At 39.2% G+C, this 13,165-nt stretch overlaps 1 protein-coding gene across 9 annotated transcripts in view; it reads left to right on the top strand.

Annotated features, from left to right (window-relative positions):
• Window positions 1-13,165, top strand: part of sorbs3 (sorbin and SH3 domain containing 3) — a 35,968-nt gene that overhangs the window by 11,317 nt on the left and 11,486 nt on the right. For 8 of the 9 annotated variants that reach the window (XM_047381312.1, XM_047381311.1, XM_047381313.1 and 5 more), the window contains 10 exons: window positions 2,303-2,485; window positions 2,909-2,981; window positions 3,438-3,571; window positions 3,668-3,731; window positions 4,536-4,568; window positions 4,657-4,744; window positions 7,403-7,511; window positions 10,567-10,620; window positions 10,771-10,878; window positions 11,500-11,555. In XM_047381312.1, the coding sequence (XP_047237268.1) occupies window positions 2,303-2,485; window positions 2,909-2,981; window positions 3,438-3,571; window positions 3,668-3,731; window positions 4,536-4,568; window positions 4,657-4,744; window positions 7,403-7,511; window positions 10,567-10,620; window positions 10,771-10,878; window positions 11,500-11,555 (902 nt within the window). The remainder of the gene's footprint in view (window positions 1-2,302; window positions 2,486-2,908; window positions 2,982-3,437; window positions 3,572-3,667; window positions 3,732-4,535; window positions 4,569-4,656; window positions 4,745-7,402; window positions 7,512-10,566; window positions 10,621-10,770; window positions 10,879-11,499; window positions 11,556-13,165) is intronic. The other variant, XM_047381316.1, reaches the window with a different exon arrangement.

The following is a 13,165-nucleotide window of genomic DNA, read 5'->3' as shown; positions in this document are numbered from 1 at the left end:
AAAATGGTAGCAGCTATGTCTTGATCAGAATGTAATGTTCTAGTTAGCAATCAGAATTGTTTATCAGCGAGCATGTGCTTATACCAAGATTTAATGTAATCCCACATTAAAATCAATGTCGTCTACATGGTTGAAAAGCTGTAGCTTTGAATTGCAGTGAAATAACACAACATATTACTAGTATAGCATAGTCTTCATTGGTATTGTCAGTGGTGACTCTCCCATGTATGCTGCCCTGGGCAAGCCCCTCCTTCTGCTACTCACCCGATCAACTAAATTGAAAAAAAAAATCATCTTAGATTTTTTGGCAATGTGTCACCAAAAGCGTACATAGCTTTTACACTTGTACACTGAAGTGCTAGGCTAATGTTTGCTCTGTCTATATATGACTTGTTAATGTGGGTCATAATATTCCATAAACTAAGTGCTTTGATTTTAATGTTTAAAGGTTATTGACTGGTATTTCAGCTGCTTTCTGTGAAGCTCTGATTCTTTATCAGAGATCAGTAAAATAATGTGTATTGCTTTATAATACAGCGAGGTTACAGAATGACCACCTGTGTCATATTGTTTTTAACGGATTTGACCCACATGCAGAAAGCAATTCAGGAGACAGAGTTTTACAGTAAAGTATTTATTTACAGTGTAGTGAAATGGGCAGGGGAACTGGAACCGGGAAACCAACTGTAAAATAAACAGGATGGTAAGCAGGGAATACTCAGGGTCAAAACTCAAGAATAATAATTCAGCCTTACTGGGTTGGTGGAATGATCTGCCAGAGGGTGAAGCGGAGAGACCAAATAGTTGTGTACCCGTGAGACAGATGATGGTCGAATAATGATGTGCCAGGATGATAAGATGGTCCAGGGTTTTCAGAAGTTGGTGCAGTGGAAGGAGGAGGGTGGACAGGGTTCTTGAATGGTAATCCAAGGAGCGAAGAATTCAGGAGGCTGCCAACCGGTGTGGTCCAATGAAGTAACGAAAGGCTCGAGTCTTTGATCATGGAGATGGATAGCTTCTTTCCAGAAGTGGTTAATCCAGGCAGAGTTCCACACAAAAAGGCAAGGTCAGGTTCAGTTAATCCTGCAAGGTAACAAATTAAAATCACTTAAAGTTCAAGGCAAGAACAAGACAAGGTAATGTGGCTTGAGCTGTACCACTAAGGGACAACACTCTGGCAGTGAGTAGCTGGCAGCCTCCTCCTTAAATACTCCCCAGCAGGTAATCAAGGGAATGATGAACACCTGTCACCTCTCCTCCAGGTTCCACGCCATCTAGGGGCTAAGCACAGTAAAAGCACCAAACAAACAGACAAAGCACAGATCCTGACAACCTGTCAGTGCTTGGAAAGTGGGAAGGACTCAAGGCAGCACTTGCAGTACACTGAGTAGCCTAACTGCAGAACGATTGGTGCTTTCACATGTAGTCGTGAAAGTCACCAATAGATTTGACTCTAGTCCTTTTTTTAAAATAAAAGTTGCTCAGGGCTCTGAAAACTTGCTAAATATAGCGACAAAGACATTAAGTTGGCAACAGTGCAGACAGCAGACTATCGGGTAATATCAGTGGCTAAAATGCTGTGATAACGATAGGACACCTTTGGTAGCAACATTATCCCACTGTTTGACAAACATTTGAAACGTGGAAACTGGAAAAATCAAGTCAAAGAACAAAAATACAACATTACTGTGAACAAGTCAGTTTAGTCTGAGGCGCCACAACATGTCTTTGGTGCAGTTAGCAGTGGGGTAGTTACTAAGAGACTGGTATTTACCCATGACCCCGGCCAACCCAAAAGACAGGACGAAGGCACTTGATTGAAACACAGAGTGTTTCAATAGTGGGCTTAGACTCAATCATGGGCTGGTCGAGCAGGACAAGAATCACCAAGGAGACCACTGGACTTTGACGTTGACATTTTCATCTTCATGCCAGCTCCACCCTTTGACCTGCGACCAGCTGGATAATAAGCTTATTAAATGCTTAACTCCTGTTTTAGTCCCCCCCTCCCACCACCTCTGCACCTTGAATGCTGCTTTTCTGTAGCTCCTGTGAGAAAAATGATGAAAAGGTTGAAACACCACTTCCCACTGCCTTTGCTCTAAATAAATTGGAGTGTCTTTTCATCACCGGCTCCCCCACAGAGGGCAGTTATTCTCTGGAGAATACCAGGGCTGCTAACAAGTTCACATGACCTTTCCACAGAGTATTATTTACCCAGGGCCCACAGGATGAGACAACGGAGCAAAGTTCAGGCATTCTTTTTGTTCATCCAAATTTTTCTAATTTAATCTTTATGCAGCAAAGTGCGGAAGTAGCGGGCCATCCAAATGGCTTCCAGACTCATCTTTCTAGAAAGCCTGAAGTTTCTTCAGGCCAGCACATACTGACTTCTCCAGAGCATGTGGTGGTCATCTCCCCTGGACTCCCTACTCCTCCACTGAGCCCATTTTGCTCTACAGGACCAACACCTGGAGTCGTCAAGGTATGTTATTGCGAACGCTGTGATAATAATAATTATGAGTAAAATAAATTAAGTAAACAAGTGCTCCTCCCTGTGGAAACAGGATACACTGCATGCTTTATACATACAGGCAGGCATATAAAATGCCAGCCATGTTTATTGGCACCCCAGGTAAAGATGTGTAAAAACTTCTAAAATATCTGCATGTTTTATTGCAGTAGCATAATACATAATGCAGTTTTTTGCAATATGTATTAGTTATTTCTTATTTAACCTTTAATTTAAACAACTTTTTTCAGTTGGGAAAACGATTTCAATTTAAGAAATAATTGTTCTTAACATCACTTGTGGCACAGTTATTAGCACCCCTAACAATCTCCTTTCAACAAATAAAACTACTATATAGAATGCAGGAATCTTTTTTGACATTTCTGTTTATTCGAGGTGTCAGAGCTGAATGGAGGAGGTCCAGTTACTCCGAGCTTTGGATCATACTATGGACCTTCACAGTCACAAGGTAAATATCCATCATTATAATATTTAGCCATAGAAGTTACCAAAAGTTGTATGGAAATAAAAGACTGAGGATAAATGTATAAAAATGAAGGCAATCTTAGTTTTTAAAGTTGATATTTCCAGAACAGAGAATTTCACCCAACATTTATAATACCGACCTTACAGGAAAACTGGGGTTATAGCAGGGAAAAGCTGCAATCTATGTGAAGTTTGATGAAAAGTTTGCAAATCTTATATAAAACCACATACTTTTTTGCAAAAAAGAACGATGAGGAATTGTGCTGAAATAATGAGGACTACAACTGCAGCTGTGATGCAAACAGACATGCACATCTGATTGGACCTGTAAACTCAGTTTTTATGTTTTTGTTGGACCTAATCACTCATTTATTTGTCAAACTGAATCTGTATTAAATCAAAACAGCAGAATAATATGATTTATATGACTGTATTTCAGGTGAACTGTCCAATGGAGTCCAGGCCTCGTCTACTTTGCCACATAGCTGGGTCCCAAATAACGAGGGGAGGCTTATTAAGTTCTCAGGAATAGGTCCAGTCGATGAGACTGGGATGCCCATCGCGTCCAGATCGGTAAACGACAAATAATCAGAACTTCATATTAAAATATTATCCAACAATATGACCAGATTGATTTCCTTTCTCTGTTCTCCTCCCTCCATGCACCAGAGCGTGAACAAGCCTAGAGACTGGTACAGGAGTATGTTCAGACAGATTCACAAGAAGCCAGAGGGTGAGAAACTCTTGCTCTTCTTTTTGACAAATGCAAATACTTAATAAATTCCACTCTGTCAATATGTCACACTCTATGGAAATTATCAGGGAAATAAATGATTACCGAGGCAAAAATACAAGAGTTTTGAAGTCTTCTGGCATTTTTGTTAATGGGGTCTGACAGTAATCCAGCTTCTTTTCTCAGCCCCTGCCAAATCTTAGTCATTTATTTCTTTCATCTGATGTTTTCACAGAGATTTCTGCAGGAATTGAAGTGTTGTTGTTAAAGCAATTATTCTCTATTTTGTTTTATCTTCACTGGTGCCGTGACACAACTTGCAACGCACTCTCATCTTTCTGACAACAAAAGCAGGGTTTTAGTAATGACTGCAAATGAAGACCAATCATACCGCAATATGAAACAGCTCTAAATACATTTTAGTAAGAAGTATTGCTATAATGGCAATACTCAAGTGGTTGACTACTTTTAACACGTGAATTTATTAGCATAGGTTTACTGAACAAAACATGTTATAAATCCTGTAAAAAGGCAAATTTTCTTAAACAAGACATTAAATCAGTTTTATAGTGTTTAACATAACACATTAGTCCCAACGCATTTCTACAATTTATCAGTGAATGTATTGCAAAGCTTGTTAATGAAAGTGTTCATTTAAGATTTTGCAAATGGAGAATTTTCAGTTAACTTTACATTTTTGTAGTACTTATCCTGAGGGGCTGTTGAATAGTATGTGTGGCTTTTACTGCTGCATTTTACTGTTGTGGAAAGTTTCAAATCATTCTCTCTGCTTACCTCATCTAGAGCTGGAGGATTCAGAGCGGTGGTCACCAGAGCGTGAGTGGATCCACCATATTGCTTATCATCGATGTGCAGGATCAGGTTTTGCTTTAGGATTCATCTTTTGTGGTTCACTAATCCACAGGACTCCAGCTATCTGCAGAGAGAGAAAAAACCATTGAAGGAGACACGAATCTCTTCAGACTGACACCTTACGGATCCCTGCCAGACTGGTGAGTTCATTTGATTTGATGTAACTTATTCTCTGGTTGACTAGATGGCTTTTGGTTGCTCTTGCTTCAAGAAGACAGGCTCAAAAGTAGCTCTATGAGACAGGCTATGAAACACTTCATACTTTTAAGCACTGTCATAAACGCTTTACATCAGCGGTGTCCAAACATTTGTACCGCGGGCCAAAATCTGCAAGTTGAAAGCACTCAGGGGCCATATGTTTTTTTTTCCCCAATTAAAAACACAAATTAAATTCATTATGAATTGTTTTCTTTTTAATTGCTCAACAATAAATTAAACGTTCAATGCTTAAATGAAATGAAGAACAAATTATTGTAGTTTACTAAAAGGGTTTTAGACGTTTGTCCTAATAGAAGAAAGTTTTTGGGGTGAATGTTTTCTATTTCATTGGTCTAGAAAATGTTTTAAGTTTATTTCCAGCAGCAAAAATATGATATTAAGCCAAAGCACAAAAACATAGCTAATTAAAGAAAAAAACACTTTGTTTTGTCATTCAGCCATTTTCTACCGCTTATTCCATAGTGGGTCGTGGGGAAGCTGGTGCCTATCTCCAGCAGTCTATGGGCAAGAGGCGGGGTACACCCTGGACAGGTCACCAGTCCATCGCAGGACAACACACAAACAACCATGCACACACTTATCACTTTGTTTTGTACCTAACATTTTCTATTTGAGAAAACATACATTTTTCATTAAAAACTTTCACCCTAAACAATAACAAAAAGTAGCCATCTGCATCAGGTTGGAGGGCCAACTTTATAAAATTCTGGACCTGCGATTGGGGGCCACACAAAATTACTCCAAGGCCCCTGGCCACACTTTGGATAGCCCAGGTTTACATGTTTGGTCATTTCACTGTGGTCGGAAAATCAAACCTGGTGCCCTGGAGCCAAAGCAAACAAATGAGAACGGCTCAAGGCAGAAACCTACTTTACAGCGTGTGTATTACATTTTCGGAAACACAAAATTTAACTTAAAATTGATATGGATTCTTGGCATAATTCTTTAATATATATCATAATTTTTGATGTGCAAATACTAGCAGATCGTGTACATGTTGCTCTCTCAAGGTTGCAGAAGGAAGATGCTTTCCTTAATCTAACCAAGTCATCTTGGTCATCTTCTGTGGAGTCTGTGCAGCATAGGGACAGTGGGAGAGCATTCCAGAGCCGTAGAGCCACCACCTGAAAAGCGCAGTTTGTACGGCTTTTAAAATGGCTTTGTGGAACCATCAACAACATTTGACTCGAAGACCCCAGAGTCCTAGATGAAGAAAGAGGATTCAAAAGGTTCAGAATGTATTAATGGGGCCTGGTCATAAATTACATGGAAACCAAAATTATAAAATGAATCCTGAAATGAACAAGGGGCCAACATAGGGAGGCCAATCAGAATCTAAAATGCCACTACCAGAATGTTTTTGAGTAAATAAATTATGGTTTAAATTTTTACTGGCTTCTCAGGTGTTCATCAGATATCAATCAAAAGACTTTAACGCGACTGGTCGAAATCCAGCAGGGTGCTCAATGAACCAATTAAAAAGTAAAATGAAACATAAACACACACACACACATGCATATTTTGGACTGTGGGGTGAGGTACCCAGAGAGAGCATTAAAACTCCACGAATAAAGACCCTGGACAGGATTTAAACCCAAGACCTTTTTGCTGCTTGGCAACAGTTCTAAAAGCTGTACTACCATGCAGAACTAAAAGCAAGGATGCATGCAAAATTATGTAATAAATCTATAAATTAACTGGGGTGTACATTAAATGACTGGAGTCATATATTAAACTAAGTGTTAGAATAAATTATGGATTTTCACTTTCAGAAGAGATTCTTACACAATGAATTTAACGTTAGCAGATGAACTAGTGATTTGACAAAAATGACAGTGGTGTCTACTGGTAGATTTCTCTTGTAAGGTTTTACTATGGTCTGTGAATGTCATTAAAATTGGGTCCCCAAAAGTCAGTGCTTAGGTACCCTTGTGTTTCTATGCCCAGGGTGTTAAAGCATGCCCTGCACCTAGGCTACAACAGCTAGCGTCTTTTTTGTATACATCTGAACAGGAGAAACAGCTAGCCTTGCTTCGTGCGGCACTGACTCAGTGTAACAAGGGACTTAAAGAGGGTGTTTTTGTTACCCTTTGTCTGTTGTTTTTGAAATGATAAACTAACATGAAACATTTAGGAATATATTGTAAGCAACCAAAGAAAAACCAATGGTTTAATAATTCATTAAGCTTAATATACAGAACAATTATCATATGAAAAAGAAAACTGCAAAAAACTGAAATTCCTCATCTGAACAAAGAAATATTACATTTTATGTCAGTCAGGGCTGTAGAAATATGGCGCTTCCTTGTGCTGAAGTTTGGGTTGACTTTAATTCAGCAACTAGAAACCAAATATAAATCTTACCCATGCTAATGTTTTCCTACATCATACAAAGTGTAGCTGAATGTGAATACCAACTAAATATTTGGGCTAAATCCTGTTCAGGGAAAATGTGCTGGAAAGACAAGTTTGGATTTGTTGTTACAGGCACTCACAAAGCCATGGTGTGTCTATGGTCTATGGTGTGTGCCTGTGATGAGCCTCTGTGTGTGTTTGTGTGTTGGGGTGCTACGTTTTAGGAGTGAGGATGTAGATAAGCTGTCAGACCCTGGAAAGCAACACCCTCAACCTAGAAGCATATTCGACTTTGAACCTGAAAAGAGCTCCGCTTCAGTGAGTAACAGCCAGGTAAGGACCTCCTATACTGTCACACTTTAAATATAGACTCGGATAAAGCTCTGATTCCAGCTCAGGATTCCCATGTAAGTCTTCGGTCTTTGAATAGATCCAGAGTTGTTATTGGCTCTATTCGCTGTAATTGTTTGGAATCTGTTTTCCCAGTGAGGAGCTCACGGGCATCCTTTTTTCAAGGATTATAGTGTAACTCCTCAGATTACATCTTCTCATGCAATGCAACAACCTCCGTTTTTTCAGTGTTCACTAATGGTTTCTTACTACAAGATAAGCTCAGGTCTTTTAGTTAGTGGGTTCAGTAGATTTTTTAAATTTTTTCAAACAAGAATGGGCACGATCTTTGCCAGTTATTAGATTTTGGACTGAGTGGTGTCTGTGAAACATTTATTTTACATTCTAATTCGATTATTCTTGCAGTTTCAGTTCGCTGTAATTCAGCGCTGTTATTTCTATGCTGTTTCTTTTATGCATGGATTTAAACACCCTCCCCATGGAGCTGCAGAGGCCCCCCCCCCCCCCCCGGAGCTGATGGGTCTTGTGATCTGTATTATTGTGTGAACCTCCTCTGGTGCATAATTGCTTGCAGCATTGGGGACTTATTTCAGTTTGTCTTTATAAACAATATTGCATCCCCTTGACGGTGCTTAGAAAAGCAGCTCACAGACCATATCAGGTGTTGTGCTGCTTTAGTGTGACATTGTAGACAGGATGACTCGTGTAAGTCTGGCATTCAGAGAGGTGGTTTCAGCCAAGGTTTTGCAAAAAAGTGACCAATTAGTTTGTGGTTCTCAGCGTCAATGCCTTTTATAGTGATGTTTCATAGAACCGGGTAGTAAAAGTGTCAGGCCTTTGTTGAGAATGAGAGTGAAAGATATATTGTTGAGTTTATAAAAAAAAAAACTGTTGATTTTTTCCTTGGAGTCCAAAATATGCTCTGGTAAGCAGTAAATATTGGACTTTGAATATCTCTGCATTTTGGAAATTGTCCTTTTTATTATTGTGAGTTTCTAAATTTATAGGGTGCCCAGTCATGTTGTGCCATATTGGCTTAAAGCAACCTTTTACTCTCCAACCTTGTTCTAGAAGACAGACAGGACACACACACTCAGCTTCTTAATATGTGTTTTGCTTTAAAAATACTGACATGTACATTTGAGTCTACATGCAGTAATAGTTGGCATGGATGTATTTTTTTGATTTTCATTATGCAATTAAACAGTTATTTTTATCTAAAATTGTTAGACAACACTCTACTTCAGAGATTTTTTAAAGCAAGACTTGGATGCACATATTTAAATTTACTGTGGATTCCTCCCCGCCCCCCCCCCCCCCCCCCCCCCCCCCCCCCCCCACCCCCACACACACACACACACACACACACAGGGTCAAAAATATGTACACAGTCTCAAACATACATACACCCTGGCCAATATATGGATAAATGTCCCTTTGCAGGTTGTAGAGAAAACAAATGCTGCTTGTTGCCTGCAAGTGCCTGGTATAACTGGTCGGATATTTGATCACTGTTATTATCATGATGGAGTATATTTTACTTGGTTGGTTTTTCCTGGCATGGAACCTGCTTTTAATCATAATAAAACACATTTTTTATACGGCGAATACTGGGGTCACTCAAGAAGCTTCATGCTGGCCTGGTTCATACTTTCTTAAACAAGTTTTGATGTGTGTTTGGGGTCATTGCTCTGCTCGAGCAACAAATTAAGTCCAAGATTCAGTTGGTTTGAAGTGAAGTTAAAAAAATTAAAGGTAATCCTCCTTCCTTATTATTCCACCCATTTTGTCCAGCTGGCAGTGAAACAGTCCTACCACAGGGTGCTGCCATCACCATGCTTGAAAGTTGCTGTTGCATTCTTTGCTTTGAAAGCCACATCTTATGTCCTCTAAGCATAGTTCTTTTTCCTTAAGGCCAAATGGCTCAATCTTTGTCTCAGCTTCAGTATGTTGACTTGGAGCAGAGGTGTCTTTTTAGGTTCGCACTCTCTCAGTTCACATAGATGTTAAATTTGCTTCACAATGGAAAGAGACAATTGATGTCCAGGGGCTTCTGGTTCATGGCTGGCTTGAGCCATGGTGATTTTTTGGGTTGTTCCTGAACATCATAACCAGTTTACCTTTATTTAATGAGTTTGATTATGATGTTTAAAAACTGGACACAGCTCAGCGGTCCAAAGGGACAGTGATCCCCAAAACGCATCAGAAACTTTTTTAGAAGGAGTATATTAAATTTCCCAATCTAAACCCTATTGAAAAAATGTAGACTATGCTTAAAACCCAATTCCGTAACAGGAATGCAACCAATTAAAAATAACTCTACCAGTTCTAGCAAGAAGAGTGATATGCAGACAGAACTATGCCCGTTTTATTACTGGTTGCAGAAAAGCATGTGGTTGAGGTGCAAGTTGCTAAGAAGTATTTTGCACTCTCAAATGCACAAACATTCACACATGATACATAGATCAGTAGACAACTTTGGGTTAGGTGCCTTGCTCAGGGGAACATCGGCAAATGACAGGAGGAAGCTGGGATCGAACCAACAACCTGCAAGGCAACTTCTAACTGAGCCACAGTTGCCCACAAAACATCAGTGGTACTGTAATTCCATGAGAAAATCCATGTTGAATCCAAACCTGTGCACCTAATTACATAAAGTCCTTGCAGTTGTTCGCCATGACATAGGTCTAACATGGAGGGGGAGGGAGATAGAATGTGTGATAAATTCAAACCTGTGCTCCTAATGATCATAACATTCATGTCCATGATAAGGATTTGTCAATTATTTACTAGAACTGTTTTCATTTCAGCATTTTTATACCAATTTTAGATTAAATACTTGTTAATAAGGTTTATGACTTATCTAATAATCAAATTTATTCTAGTTTACTTAAAATTTTACCCAGCTGTTATTTGGGCTTAAAATCCAGTAAAAATTGCTTATGGTACACCATAATGTGATCGTTTTTATGAGCAAGTTAAGCTTCAATCTGAGGCCAAAAATCCACTGCTGTGCGTTTTTTTCCCCCTTATTTAGGTTCTTTTGTCCCAGAAGAGACAGTCTGAGAAGCCAAAATCTCCTTCCATTGAGGTGAGCATCTACAACACAAACTAAATCTAGTTTTTCCTAATTCATGCTAAAAATATTTCACTTTTTTAAGTTTAGAGAGGAAATTACTAGCTCAGGCTGTGTGGTAGTATTTTATTCTTGCATTCCAACACTATAATTGCTGGGGCTTAGGCCAGTCTGCAGTCTGAGCTGAGCCAGTTTGAAGCTGAGCTGGACTCGGAGATTCAGGGCCTGGAGAGGACTCTTTCCCAGAAGAAGCAGCGTCGAGGCCGGGGTGAGGTACTGAGCCCCCCTACTGAATTTCTTTGCTAAGGACCACTCCCCCAGCTGTTCCACTTTGATTTAGCAGAACTTTGATTTGGCACACCTTCCCTCCCATATCCCCAATGAAAGCTGCGCGATCACTTTGCTTGCTAGCTGTGAATATGGACATCCTTTTTCTGTCTGACCTGCAAGATTGCCTAAGAACTTCCTGCTTGAATTATACTCAGATTGATCTGCTTTCTGATACACTTGCTTGCAACTTTTCCACAGCAAATGTAGACCTTTCAGTAAAAAAAAAACAAAAAACTTTTTTTTGTTTAAATTGATTGTTACTTTCTCTTTTTAACTTCAGAGCAACTTGTAGAAAAATTTCTAGTCAAGTGCTTTGTTTAATTTTTATATAATTTATTCACACGGAAACTCACAGGCAGCCCAGACAAACCAAGAGCAGTGCTGCAGTTTTTAGCTGAGGAGGATAGGACCCAGGGGATTCCTTTGCTCAACTGGGAGTGGTCAGCACCTCTACTTTGTCTGAGTTGTTGTGAGATTTCCTCTGAACTGTGAGAACATACAGAAGACTGAGAGCCTCTTCAGTGAACAAACTGTGTGCTCACACAGTGTTCCCTCTGCTTACAGGAGGCCACAGGCAGGGACTCAGTAGATGTTCCAAAGGCTGGCACCACCAACCACAGGTTAGTCAAAAACAGCATACAAATATAACCATTTTATCAAAGTAGGCAAGTATATAAGAAATGGCATGTGTCATTTTGTTCAGTGTTAGCTTTAAAACCTTTTTTACTGTATTTGTGTGAGTTTAGATGTTTTTGTACTGTCCTATAGATGTAACATACTGTAGAATTTCAAACTCTACAGTATATTAAGTCTGAGCCAAGATATAGGCATAGACATAGTCCTATGTTGTTCAAAGTTTTTATAGAGAATATGTAAAATATCTTTAGCAACACATTTACATATTTACCCATTAGAGAGGTAGAGGTCTCAGAAATATCGTATCAAAAATGATATGCTTAGTGTTAAAACATGTGGAGGGTTACACATGTGTCCTGTTCTATCCATGTTACTGTTTTAATGATTCATCAAAGCTTGGCAATCAGCGGTTTGACAGCAAGGAGGCTGCATTGGTAAATGTTTTGAATGATATTTGGTTCTAGAAGTTCTGCCTTGGTATTCCTTAATATCAGTGTTGTATTTAAAACTGATGGATCATAACATAATGAGTGACAGACTGGAAAATGGGTGGGATTGTCTGGTACTGTGTTAAACCGGATCAGATCTTATTTGGTAAACAAAGCCCGCTTTGTGCCATTTGGATAATTTACAACTTGGGGAACAAAAATGAATTATGAGGTTCCTCAAAAGACCATTCTTGGGCCACTTTTATTTACCACCTACAGATACCTCTAGTTCAGACTATAGAGCATCCCCTGCCGGGTAGGTTGAAAGGACACAACTTTACTTGACTAGGGTCACTCCATGACCCTACTCAAGTACAGTCACAGAGTCAGTGACTACATAATATCAGTGGCTTGATGGGTCAGAATTTCCTCCAGCTTAAAGACCATTGCTCAACTTGATTCAGTGGGACCAAAGGTCGTAAGGCATGCAAGTAACCTTGGTGTTATTTCATACGCAGATCTATATTTTAGCAAATTTAGCACATTCATTCTGTCAAATAAATACGCTTAAGATCATTTTAAAAACATTGCCAGAATAAAGGATTCTGTCAAAACAGGATGCAGAAAAACTGGTGCATGTCTTTAATTTCAGTAGGTTAGATTACTGCAGTTGTCTTTGCTGGTAAAAAACCTAATCAGGCAGCTGGAGCTCATCAAAAATGATGCTGCTAGAGTTCTAACCAACACCAGGAAAATTGACTCTGAGTAACGGTAAAGATTAGAATAAAACCTCAATTTAAATTCTGGATTTAAATTTGCAATTTAACACTCAACATACTGACATTGTGAGCTCTCATTTAACTAAATTGTGAAGAACTTGACTTTACTTTGATTTCTTGTAATGCCCATTAGAATTGCCCTTTGTACTAAAGGTGCTACATAAATAAACTTGCTTATCCTTGATATTTTTTGGCTTAAATCAAATAGGCATATTATAGAAACGGCTCATAGAAAATCCCCTACACAAAAGCTTGCTTCTGAATGTAACTCCCCTCCTAATCTTCCTTGATATTGCGTCATTGCCTTCCTGAAGTCCTCCTGCTGTTTCAGGAATTCCAGAACTGTAGCTCTACAAAACAACACTCTAATAAATGGCTTGGCATCTA

This window comes from Girardinichthys multiradiatus, chromosome 12 (genome assembly GCF_021462225.1).
Source record: "Girardinichthys multiradiatus isolate DD_20200921_A chromosome 12, DD_fGirMul_XY1, whole genome shotgun sequence".
Classification (NCBI taxonomy): domain Eukaryota; kingdom Metazoa; phylum Chordata; class Actinopteri; order Cyprinodontiformes; family Goodeidae; genus Girardinichthys; species Girardinichthys multiradiatus.
Note: the sequence above shows the minus strand (reverse complement) of the source record. Positions and strands in the feature narration are given on the sequence as shown.